Source organism: Barbus barbus, assembly GCF_936440315.1.
Source record: "Barbus barbus genome assembly, chromosome: 3".
Classification (NCBI taxonomy): Eukaryota; Metazoa; Chordata; class Actinopteri; order Cypriniformes; family Cyprinidae; genus Barbus; species Barbus barbus.
This window is the reverse complement of record NC_136731.1, coordinates 17,369,905-17,382,056: the sequence shown is the minus strand read 5'-3', so window position 1 is coordinate 17,382,056 and position 12,152 is coordinate 17,369,905. Positions and strand designations below refer to the sequence as shown.

The following is a 12,152-nucleotide window of genomic DNA, read 5'->3' as shown; positions in this document are numbered from 1 at the left end:
GAAAATGCTGTAACAATTATGCGATAACATTTGAGTTTTAGGCCCGGTTTCACAGGATTAGGCCATTGTTCAATTAGGACATTTAAGTCATTTTTATAAACATGCCTTAGAAAAAAAACATTACTGGTGTGCATCCAAAGACAAAACAAAGACACTGATATATTTTAAGATCAGTCAGTACAAGTTTCTTTCAGTTGAAACAGCTCGGAAAATTTTAGTCTAGGACTAGGCTTAAGCCTTGTTTGTGAAACCAAGAAAAAAACCATTTTAAAATTCAGATTTGTGACTTCTGTCTTAAAACCTTACAGTTACTTTGCTTTCTATTTCATAATTATTCACATTTATTTTATATAAATAAGATTTTGTTGATAGAACTGTAAACTGACTAGAATAATCCGCGCCAAACTGAACAGCTAGTTCCGGTCCCTGCTCTTTGTTTTGTGTGTTTCCCGCCAGTACTCCTCTTTGGCACCACCTTTTTCGTGACGTACCTCGTCAGAACGCCTTGTGGACCAATAAGCGAGTCGGAAAATTGAGTGAGGGTGGGGTCTGAGTTCAGCGCGAGGCAGGACTAGAAGTTTTGCCGCGAAATCTAGTGTGCGTGTTGCAGGGAGACACTTGTCTCTGATCTACACAGCGTTATAGCAATATTTAAGCTAAGCATTGACAGCACTTATTTAAGTAACATCTTATTGATCGTTTATTACAAAGGAGTCTGAATATTAGCAGAATGTCGGGGTTTGATGATCCAGGAGTGTATTACAGTGACAGTTTTGGAGGAGGTGAAGGCATCGGTGATGAGGGGGTCGTGAAACGCAGCCAGATCAAAAAGAGGTTCCGTGAGTTTTTGAGACAATTCAGGATCGGCACCGATCGCACTGGATTCACCTACAAATACAGGTATTGCGGTATCACAGGTTTTTTCTAGCGCCTTGGTGGTTGTATTTTTCACAGTGGCAAAATACGTTTTGCATAGCTAGCTAGTGCCTATAATTTGTCTGTGTTAATCAGTGACTATTGTTTATGTTATCATTATATCCGATCCAGACTGTTTTTCATTGTCCCATGTTAAATTTGTTGCAGATTCGCCTTAACTTATGTCCGATTCGCGAAATGAGTGATTCAGTTCAATCGATTCGCGAAATGAGTGATTCAGTTCAATCGATTCATAGCATGTTGGGTTTTCTTCACAACACGTTTATCTCACGCAGTTGCTGGTGTGCATCATAACCCTGCAAATATTAATTAAACTACAAAAATTGAATTTTTCCAGCAAATGAGTGATGGCACGGACTCGTTTTTGAATCGGTGAAATTAAAAGATTTGTTCGAAAGAACCGATTCATTTTTAAACGAATGATTTCCCAACTCCATTTTCCCTAATATAATGAACAATACATTATTAAACAGAGTTTTACAAATTTGTGTTCCTATTGTTTTGATGCTTTAGGACACTGTTAATTGTGTTTTTGGTTTCCAGAGATGAACTCAAGAGGCGCTATACTTTGGGAGAGTACTGGATTGAGGTGGAGATGGAGGATTTGGCCAGTTTTGATGAAGATCTGTCAGACTGTCTGTACAAACTGCCTACTGAGAACTTGGCTTTGGTAAGAACAGACTTGAAATAATAACTTTCCATATAAATATTGGAAATCTTAACTGAAGTTGGGTTTGTTTACAGCATTATTTATTGCGTATTGTATTTTATTGTGTTATATGTTTATTTTAAAAAGAATTTTTTATTTTTAACAATTAATGTAATACTCTATTTTCAGATTTATTACAGACTTATTCTAATTTACTATCAAAGTTTTTATCACTTTCCAGCATGCTGTATTATGAAATACGTAAGTGCCATTGAACATCGGCTGGTTGTTTATATTTTCCACTCATTGATTTACAGTTAGAGGAGGCGGCGCAGGAAGTGGCTGATGAGGTCACACGTCCGCGTCCAGTAGGAGAAGAGACTGTGCAGGACATACAGGTCATGCTGAAGAGCGACGCCCACCCGGCCTCCATCCGCAACCTGAAAGTGAGAAAATAAACTGTTGACAAGACCATTCAAAATTAAAATCGACGGAAAGCGCCATATTTTTTTACTCCACTTCTAACTTTAAGTGTTTTTGTGCCTTAGTGCACCACGTTCATACTTCTGCATTAAGTTTGTGTGTTTTTTTTCTGCCTGTCTCTATCATCTTTTGCAGTCGGAGCAGGTGTCACGTCTTGTGAAGATTCCTGGTATTATCATATCCTCTACGGCTGTGAGGGCCAAAGCCACCAAAGTGTGTCTTCAGTGCCGCGGATGCAGAGCAGTGATCACCAACATTCCTCTGCCACCGGGACTGCAGGGTTACGCTCTGCCCCGCAAATGCAACACGTTAGTATTTTGCACAATACTTGGTTTATTTTTAACTTGCTTCATTCTGTTTAGAAATACACTAATTCAGTATATGCTGGTATGACAATGAACTTAAATACAATTACATCTTAATACAGAATAAGCATAGCATGTTTTTACACCTGTAACGTGTGTTTTTGTTTTGTTTTCTTGTCCCGCAGTGAGCAGGCGGGCCGTGTCAAGTGCCCTGTGGATCCGTATTTCATTATTCCGGACAAATGTGCGTGTGTGGATTTCCAAACTCAGCGCCTGCAGGAAGCTCCTGATGCCGTTCCACATGGAGAGATGCCACGACACATGCAGCTCTACTGCGACAGGTACAAGCTGTCACATGATGCAGAAATGTTTTTTTGTCTGTAAACTATTTTGTGAATTTAACGTCTTGAGCACATGCTTTCACTGCATTATGAATAGAATTTATTAGGAAGTCATTAGAATGTGAACTAAAAATAGTTGCGCAGCTCAGTGTGTCTGAACTAATCATTTGATTGAACGATTCAATGACTCATTCATAAAGACACTTGCTGAATTTGAAACTGCATACTACTATTAATATTTTTACTGTCTTTTTGTGACAGAAATAGTAATAATATTGTGTTAGTATGTGGTTCTGAATTCAGCAAGTTACTTGCTTATTTTCTGAATGAATCGGCTGTTTTGATTGAATGGTTTGACTTAAGGGATGGTTCACCCAAAAATGGAAATATTTCCTCATTTTACTTGCCTCATGTCATTCCAAGTCTTCTGTGGACCGTAAAGCAAGTGATTTCGAAGAATGTTACTAACCAGACAATTTCAGTTCAGTATGCTCAAACAATCCAGTGGAAATCAATGGGAACCTAAACGGTTGTGTTCTGCAGAAAGAAAAAATGCATATAGGTTTGGAACGACGTGAGGGTAAATGATGACCCGTGTTTAATTTTTAGGTTAAATATTCTTTGAAGAACTTTGTGAACGTTAAGATGCGTATTTTACTTTTGTTAACCTCAATGACTCATTCATTAAGACAGGGATATTTTTCCTGCCACCTGGTGGAGGTTTTAGTTGCATATTTAAAGTTTCATTTCATTTGATTAAATTTTAGATTTCAATCTTTTTTTTTTTTTTTTTTACAATTTTCTTTAACTGTAATATTGTAAATGCATTTATACCAATTCTAGACTGCATTAAATTGTAAATATACCTAAATGCCACTTTAGATGTAGCTTTTTTGCCACCTCTGCATTGCAAAGATGACTTTTGTCGATACTGGTTTCATTTGATTGGTAATAGCCCATAATGTCTTGTTTTTCTAATGTAAAGTAATGATTAAATTAGATATTGACACAGAAATGAAAAGCGCAGAACAAAAACCTGCAGAAATGTTTTTTTTTTTTTGTTTGTTTGTTTTTGTATATTGAATTGAAATTTGTTTCTAAATTAAGAATCAGTTTTGAATCAAATTATGACCCCAATAATCAAATAAATTCATAAGATTCCAGACACCTTTTTTTGCCACTTTTCCATTCCCAGGTACTTATGCGACCGTGTAGTACCAGGAAACAGAGTAACCATCATGGGCATCTACTCCATCAAGAAGGTGGCGCAGACCAAGGCCAAAGGTCGCGATAAGGGAGCAGGTGTGGGCATCCGAGCAGCGTACCTGCGTGTTGTCGGTATTGAAGTGGATACTGAAGGAGCAGGTGAGCATGTGTGGAAACTTCTGTTTTTTGGTTGAAAACGGCATCTCTCTTTAGCCATTCTCATGTCCTTCTCACCGGCTTTCAGGCCGTGGAGCCTCTGGTTCAGTTTCGCCTCAGGAGGAAGAGGAGTTGAGGGCTCTGGCTTCCTCTCCCTCAGTCTATGACTCCCTCGCACGCTCTCTGGCCCCGTCCATCTACGGCAGCGACGACCTGAAGAAAGCCATAGTGTGTCTTCTGTTTGGGGGCTCCAGGAAGAGGTAAACACAAAAAAAAAACATAGAAACTGCCTCCTCTTCCCAGCTTGTGTGTTTTGCCATCTTTCTAATCTGAGTGGAACTGTTTTTGTTAGGTTGCCAGATGGTTTGACACGCAGAGGTGATATAAACTTGTTGATGTTGGGAGATCCAGGCACAGCCAAGTCACAATTGCTGAAGTTTGTGGAGAGATGTTCTCCGATTGGGGTAAGACTGTGACAAAGATGCACCATCATATTCTTGCTTTCATGCCATTCGAATGAATTTCTTCATACGTACAACACAAAACGAGATGTTTTGTAAAGTGTTAAAATTATATATATATTTTAGTGTGTGTGTGTGTGTATGTATGTATGTGTGTATATATATATATATATATATATATATGTATATGTATATGTGTGTGTATAAGTTAGACCTATTGTAATGATTTCATTCCCCTGGTGATTCAAACAATGAATAAAATGATTCACTGTTTCGAAGCACTCCAATTGGATCACATTGCGCGAATCATTTGATTCAGAACGGGGCTTCAAAGTGCGTTTCGCAGATCATTTTAACTCCACCGGGGATAAAAATAATTCACCAGAGGCAGAGATGCATAGACCAAAGGGGGGGAAATCCCCCCCCCCATAGCACCCTATATACACACACACACGTATATGTGCACGCATATATATATATATATATATGTTATTATATATATATATATATATATATATATATATATATAATGAGAGAGAGAGACAATATTGCATGTCATATTAAATATGAATGTAATATATTTTGACATTTAATGACATGCATTATATTGTAAAATATAAAATAATTTATGCTACATTAAATGTAAACAAACATGTATGTCTATATATTTATGGCAAAGTAGCATATGTATGTTGATTACATTTAATGTGGCATGCATTACATTTTCTAATATTTTATCATTATAATGCATGTCATAAATTGTATAATGGATATTTAATATAGGGGATGCAATATTTTATATCATAATTTTATATATTTATAAAATATAGTTTTAAATGATGCATCTTTGTATGTATATTTAAATATTTAGTTTGACATTCAGTATGTTTAAGAGCAATATAATTTTATGTAATCATAGAATGATAAATTGTGTATGTGAGTGTATGCTTTGTCCTCACTTACATAAATGTTTTCTATGATGGAGTCTGCATTAAAGTGATTTGTCTCTGTTAGGTCTACACATCTGGTAAGGGTAGCAGTGCTGCTGGTTTGACGGCCTCAGTGCTGCGAGACCCCAACACTCGTGGTTTCGTCATGGAGGGTGGTGCCATGGTGCTGGCTGATGGAGGAGTGGTCTGCATTGATGAGTTTGACAAGGTTGGACTTCTAAGCAATCTGGATTTCCAGAACATGCATGTTGTGTTCTTGCAGTATTATGAAGTGCTTTGGGCTTTATGCTAAACTATTGCTTTCTTTTTTTTTTTGATAGATGAGAGAAGATGACAGGGTCGCCATCCATGAGGCCATGGAGCAGCAGACCATTTCTATTGCAAAGGTACCAGGCATTTTCACTTCATTGCATTAACCATAGAAATCTATATCAGATTGATTAATTTCTTTTGATTAACACTTGTGTGTTCACCTCAAGGCTGGCATCACCACCACTCTGAACTCCCGCTGCTCTGTATTGGCCGCTGCCAACTCAGTGTTCGGCCGCTGGGATGATGCAAAAGGAGAGGACAACATTGACTTCATGCCCACCATTCTGTCTCGATTCGACATGATTTTCATCATCAAAGACCATCATGACCAACAGCGAGACATGGTGGGTGAACAAAACAACACCTGCTTACGGATTCCATTGAAGAGGTTGATTTTATATGAACTAATGCACAAGCCTGTGTTTTTCTTAAGACTTTGGCCAGGCATGTGATGAACGTTCACCTGAGCGCTCAGACGCAGACGGAGGGTGTCGAGGGAGAGATTACTCTGGCCACGCTGAAGAAATACATCGCCTACTGCAGAACGTAAGTCTGGATCATAGTCTATAAACGCAGTGTGAAATATCATGCATCTGTGTTTGTATATCAAAATAAAAATACATTAACTCACAAACAGGAAATGTGGACCTCGTCTGTCTGCGGCCGCCGCAGAGAAACTGAAAAACAGATACGTGCTGATGAGGAGCGGAGCGAAGGAACACGAGAGAGAGATCGACAGACGTGCGTCCATCCCCATCACTATCAGGTGAGCACTCCGCTCAGTATTATGACACCTGTCTTTACTCATTTTGTTCCTAGATGTATGTTTATACATCCTGCATGTAGTTATGGAATTAATTACAGTAAATACTTGTTGGTATTAACTAGTTGGTGCTCTGTCGCCCTGCAGGCAGCTTGAGGCTGTGGTGCGCATTGCAGAGTCTCTCGCTAAGATAAAGCTACAGCCCATCGCTGGAGAGGAAGAGGTGGACGAGGCTCTGAGACTCTTCCAGGTGTCCACGCTGGACGCGGCTCTGTCCGGCAGTCTCTCCGGTAAGTGTGATGGTCTTTCAGGCCGGGAATAAACTGCAATATTACTCATCACAGTAGATTCCTTATGGAGGACTAGGAGTGCCGCTTAATAAAATAATTTCAATCAGTTTAATTGATTGCCAGATCAGTTTATTAAATCAAATATAATATAGTTATTTAATTGGGGGGATATATATATAGTAATATAACTGTATAAATCATTTAACTTAAAAATTTTTTTTAATGTATCGTTGTTGTTGTTTTTTTAGTATTGCCAAAAAAATAAGCATTTAAATATTCAATGAAAATTAATGTGTAATGTATATTATTAATAATTAAAGGTCATTTTTCATATAGATAAAGACATGTTTAAAAGTAGTTGATTGTGGTTAAAGCAATAAACTGTTTTTTAATATGTTGCCAGAAATAGACATTAAAATGTTACTGTTAAAAATTAATTACCAATGTAATTTTATTTTACTGATTTTTCAGCAGTTTTTCATATTTTAAATAATTTTTTTTTAAAGAATTCAGTCAGTTTTCTTTATATTTTGTAATGCATAGGTTAAATATTTTCATTATATAATATATATTAATAATTTTTTTTTTTTTTTTAAAGGTAGTGGGGTCAGAGTATTCATAATTTTATTTAGAATGTGCAAACAACTGTATTAGGGTAATATAACTGCATGTTGACTATAAATTCATGAATGGATGTTTGTTGAAAATTATTTTTTGTAATTTCCATCTCGAATCATTCTCGCAAGTTGACAAATCCTCAATTATGTTAGCCAGCAAAATGACTACAAGCCACATTTCTAGCCTGCATAAATGTCTGTGGAGAGTCTGATGTAGCAGTGCTGTATGTTTGTAGGTGTTGAAGGATTTACCACTCAGGCGGATCAGGAGATGATCTCTCGCATAGAAAAGCAGCTGAAGAGACGCTTCGCCATCGGCTCCCAGGTGTCTGAACACAGCATCATACAGGACTTCACCAAACAGGTGAGTTAAAGCTCCAGAAGCGAACTCCTCAAATCACTGTTTTAGTTGATACATTGTGCGTATGTGTGATACATTGTCAATAAAATGCTTTTCTCTTCTTCTCTGAACAGAAATATCCAGAACACGCCATTCACAAAGTCCTTCATCTGATGATGAGGAGGGGTGAGCTGCAGCACCGCATGCAGAGGAAGGTTCTTTACAGGATCAAGTAGACGCATGTTATGTGATTTGTGTTTGTGTCGCATTGTTCTGTCAGCAGAACCCAAGATCTGATTGGCAGATGAAAACTGGTATACAATTCAGATTTATTGTACATAGTTGTTTGGACACTTTATTGCTGGAGAAATGTCCTGTTTATCCTTCTTACTGTTTGCTGAGAAATTATTCTCATCTTGCTCTGTCAAAGCTTGATATGAATTGAGTATGTTACCATTCTGACAGTATGCTTTACTGTCTTCATGTGGTTTTTCAATGGAAAAAAATTCTTAAATCTAATTTGATTGTCAAGTCGGTGTCAAAGTAAAGATATGGTCATGTTTTGTATGGAAAAACAAAGCATTTAAGAAATTATTTGTGTGTGTCTCCTTGCAAAAAGGACAAATTAGTGTTGAACGTAAAAAATAGCTTTATTGCATTTCACAGAAATACATAGAAAGTAATTACAAATGTAAATGAGCATTTTAAAAACGTGATACTTTTCTCTAAAACCATTTTTTATTTTTTAATTACTTGATGCACCTGATTTATTATAGAGTGCATGTTTTATAATATCCATGATTGGTGTTTATTAAAGAATCATCATAGAATTAAGATGTTAAAAAAACAGTCATGAATTAAAAAGCATAAACTCCCATTCCAACAGTTGCCAAAGTGATTCCCACACCCAATGCGAACTGAAGCACTGGAGAGCTGCAGAAGGTTTTTGACTCTGTTTTGGTTGCAGCGTTATTTCCTTTGTCACCTAAACAAAAGCAAAATAGTATCATTATCTTATTTATTTACCGTTTCAAAGCATTTAAAGTTTTTATATTTCTTGAAACTCACTTGAAGCTTCCCCTGTGATGCTCAGCATTTTCTCAAGATCATCAAAAACCTGTATGAAACGACAAATACAAACATTACATCAACCTTTTAAGCCTCACCTCTTTTTCTATACATCCCAAACGTTTGGGGTTGGTAAGATATTTTCCTTGCTACTTAAAAGTATTCATTTCTTATAAGTGTAAGATGTCATTGCTCACCTCGATGTTGAACTCAAAAGCTGTGGTGGCCTCGTCCAGCACTTCCCGTCTCTGCTGCTTTGTTAACTCAATGCTGTTCATTCTGCTCCTGTACAGCTGCTTGAATCTGTTGGGGCTCGTCACTCCAGGAAATGAGAAGAATAACACTCCCTTGTCGCCACTCAGTCCCAAAGATTTCTGGGTAATTTTAGCCAGCACTTGTCCTCCTGACAAATCACCAAGATAGCGCGTATATGCATGTGCCACCAGGAGATCCGGGCTGTTCTTGCCAATCTAAAGAGGAACCAAGAGCACTGAGTTATAATGAGAATCGCTGGAGCGTAAATACAATTTCATTTCCTTAAAGAGATCTTTCCCAGACTCGCCTCTCTCAGTCTCTGGGTGTATCTGTGAGTGGCAGCAGGCACTGTTATTCTCTTCCTCCAGTGGGGTCCAAAGAAGTGCTCCAGGTCCAGCTCCAGAGACTCCAGTCTGGCCAGCTCCTGAGGGAAGTAGATGGGTTGAACCGCAGGATGATCGGCGTTCCTGTCCAGCTCTTCCTCGAGAGCTCGGTAGATCTCATACAGAGAACACAGCAGGAGCTGGAAACACATACATTTAAAGTTAGTTTTTAGTACTCAAAATATTACTGTGGCTGTACTTCAGACGTCTTCAGGGATCGTTCATCCAAAAAAAAAAATAATAATAATTTACTCAGCCTCAAGTTGTTCCAAATCTGTAGCATGGAAGTCAGTGGCTATCAGAAATAGCATGGTTACCAACATTATTCAAAATATTTTCTTTTGTGATCAACAGAATAAACTCAAAAAATAATATTCAGCAACAGTACAAAATATTTCCCCCCTCAATATAAAAAAGTACCAAGTTTGGGCATGGTAAGATTTTTTTTTAAATGGTTCTGACAAAGTCAAGTTCACCAAAGCTGCATTTATTTGAGCAAAAATACAGTAAAAACAGCAATATTGTGAATATTACATTCTTACAATTTAAAATAACTTGTTTTAATATATTTTAAAATGTAATGTATCCCTCTGATCAAAGCTGGATTTTAGCATATTTCTTAACTCACTAAGTAATAGGAAATAAATATTTTTTTTTATCCAGTAAATTGATTAATTAATCAAAGAAATAATCGAAGATCAATCCCTTAGATGGTATTACTATGGAATTGTTATTACTATTTTGATTATTTTTGGTAGTCAATATTTGAATGTTCTAGAATGTTCAAAAATATTTCTTAAAAACATTAAGCCTCGTTATTGTTTGATATAGGTATAGGTCCTCTAATAGGCTAGTCGCAGTACCATTTCTATTGATTTTCTGTAGTTTTACCTTATACTGTGTTTGCGTGATCTGTCCTTTCTGGTAGTTGAGCATCAGTTGTGTGTTCTCAGCTCGGACGTGACTGTCTTTGGTGGCTGCTTTTATTTGCTCAGACAGATCACTGTGGAGAAAACATGCCACAGTCACAATCCCTCATAAGAAAACATGCCACAGTCACAATCCCTCATAAGAAAACATGCCACAGTCACAATCCCTCATAACTGAACAGATAAGCTTATGCTTTTAAGAATCACCGACTCGTCTTGTCTTCATTGAGCCTATATCTAGCACTGCAACATCCACTACTGCATCTGCTTCGTATTTTTGGTATGATTTACTTGAATAGTATTCATAATTATTATGATGAAATTAATGTGGTTGCATTCAAAGATTGCGGCAGAATGAAAATAAAAAGCATTTTACCTGCCAGTGGCATCTCTTGGTTTGCTTTTCGTGGATTCCATCCCTAAAACAACAGATGTTTGTTGTTAAATGTCACCTTGTGTCCTGTAACAGATATAAATGAAGTTTTGACGAGTGCTGTTGTGTTTCTTGCAGTAGATGTATTGCGTTCACAGCACTATGATATCTCCCTGACCGCCTCACTTCATTTTTATATGTTCTCCTCCCTATGCGAGTCACTAGATGTATCGACAAGGGAAGTGAAAATGTTGAGGCAGCTCCACATCCTTACACTAACCATGACCGGGCGTTTATTTCTGCTGAGAAATCTCAGCAGTTTCTCATGACTAAGCGATGTGAGTCACATGAGCTTAATGTGACCAGCATGAGAAGTTGTTTGAATCCGTTTGTTTATTGGGTCATAAAGTTAGAAAGTGCGTTGAAAAGTATATTATTAAATGTATTACGTCTAATAAAGTTCAAAATGTTCGTGTGTTGTGGGTGTCTGAGTGTAAACTATGATTTCATGACTGTGCAGTTTCGCTATTGGTGTTTCTAAACATGACACAGCAGACAGTGAAGACCTTATTAAAACCTCAAAACCAGGACAATGCACACAGTTACTTACTGCCTGAGAAAAGATTACAAGGACTACAAAGTCATTTTTTCATGCAATTAAAAATATATATATTTTTTTAAATTGATTAAAGTACAATACTTTATATAAAAAGAAAATTAACACTTTATATAAATTAATAGTTTTTTTATTATTATTTTCTCTCTGTTATACTAGTCTATTTTAATTTGTCTACAAACAATGTCGAAGGAGACTGTATGCACACAATTAAAAAGATAATAATAGATGATAAGGGCATGATAAAATAGTTTTAATGTTACTTAAAAAAGGATAGTAACTAAACTGCGAATTATTTTTATTTCCAGTGTTTATAGAAAATAAAAACAAATGTGACCCTGGAGCACAAAACCAGTCATAAGCTCTGCTATATTTGTAGCAATAGCCAACGATATGATTGATTTTTCTTTTATGCCAAAAATCATTAGGATATTAAGTAAAGATCATGTTACATAAAGATATTTTGTAAATTTCCTACCGTAAATATATCAAAACTTCATTTTTGATTAGTAATATGCATTGCTAAGAACCTCATTTAGACAACTATATTTTGATTTTTTTTGCACCCTCAGATTCCAGATTTTCACAAACAAATATTGCCCTATCCTAACAAACCAGACATCAATGGAAAGCTTATTTATTCAGATTTCAGATGATGTATATTTATTTATTTAGTCATTTAGCAGACACTTTTATCCAAAGCGACTTACAAATGAGGA

General features: G+C 36.7%; 2 protein-coding genes across 2 annotated transcripts; one reads left to right on the top strand and one right to left on the bottom strand.

Moving 5' to 3' along the window:
* The first annotated feature begins 428 nt into the window (after positions 1 to 428).
* On the top strand, positions 429 to 8,958 carry LOC306850957 (DNA replication licensing factor mcm5-like). Its single transcript, XM_079386938.1, has 16 exons — positions 429 to 900; positions 1,480 to 1,606; positions 1,903 to 2,031; positions 2,204 to 2,376; positions 2,559 to 2,714; positions 3,910 to 4,079; positions 4,165 to 4,336; positions 4,429 to 4,540; positions 5,552 to 5,695; positions 5,808 to 5,873; positions 5,967 to 6,143; positions 6,233 to 6,345; positions 6,437 to 6,565; positions 6,710 to 6,852; positions 7,706 to 7,833; positions 7,944 to 8,958. The coding sequence occupies exons 1-16, from the start codon at positions 731 to 733 to the stop codon at positions 8,043 to 8,045; spliced, it is 2,211 nt and encodes a 736-aa protein (XP_079243064.1). The 5' UTR covers positions 429 to 730; the 3' UTR covers positions 8,046 to 8,958.
* Positions 8,441 to 10,961, bottom strand: LOC306850993 (heme oxygenase-like). Its single transcript, XM_079386992.1, has 6 exons — positions 10,821 to 10,961; positions 10,407 to 10,518; positions 9,440 to 9,655; positions 9,075 to 9,347; positions 8,878 to 8,926; positions 8,441 to 8,794 (listed from the first exon to the last, which is right to left on the bottom strand). The coding sequence occupies exons 1-6, from the start codon at positions 10,859 to 10,861 to the stop codon at positions 8,667 to 8,669; spliced, it is 819 nt and encodes a 272-aa protein (XP_079243118.1). The 5' UTR covers positions 10,862 to 10,961; the 3' UTR covers positions 8,441 to 8,666.
* Between the last annotated feature and the right edge of the window lie 1,191 nt (positions 10,962 to 12,152).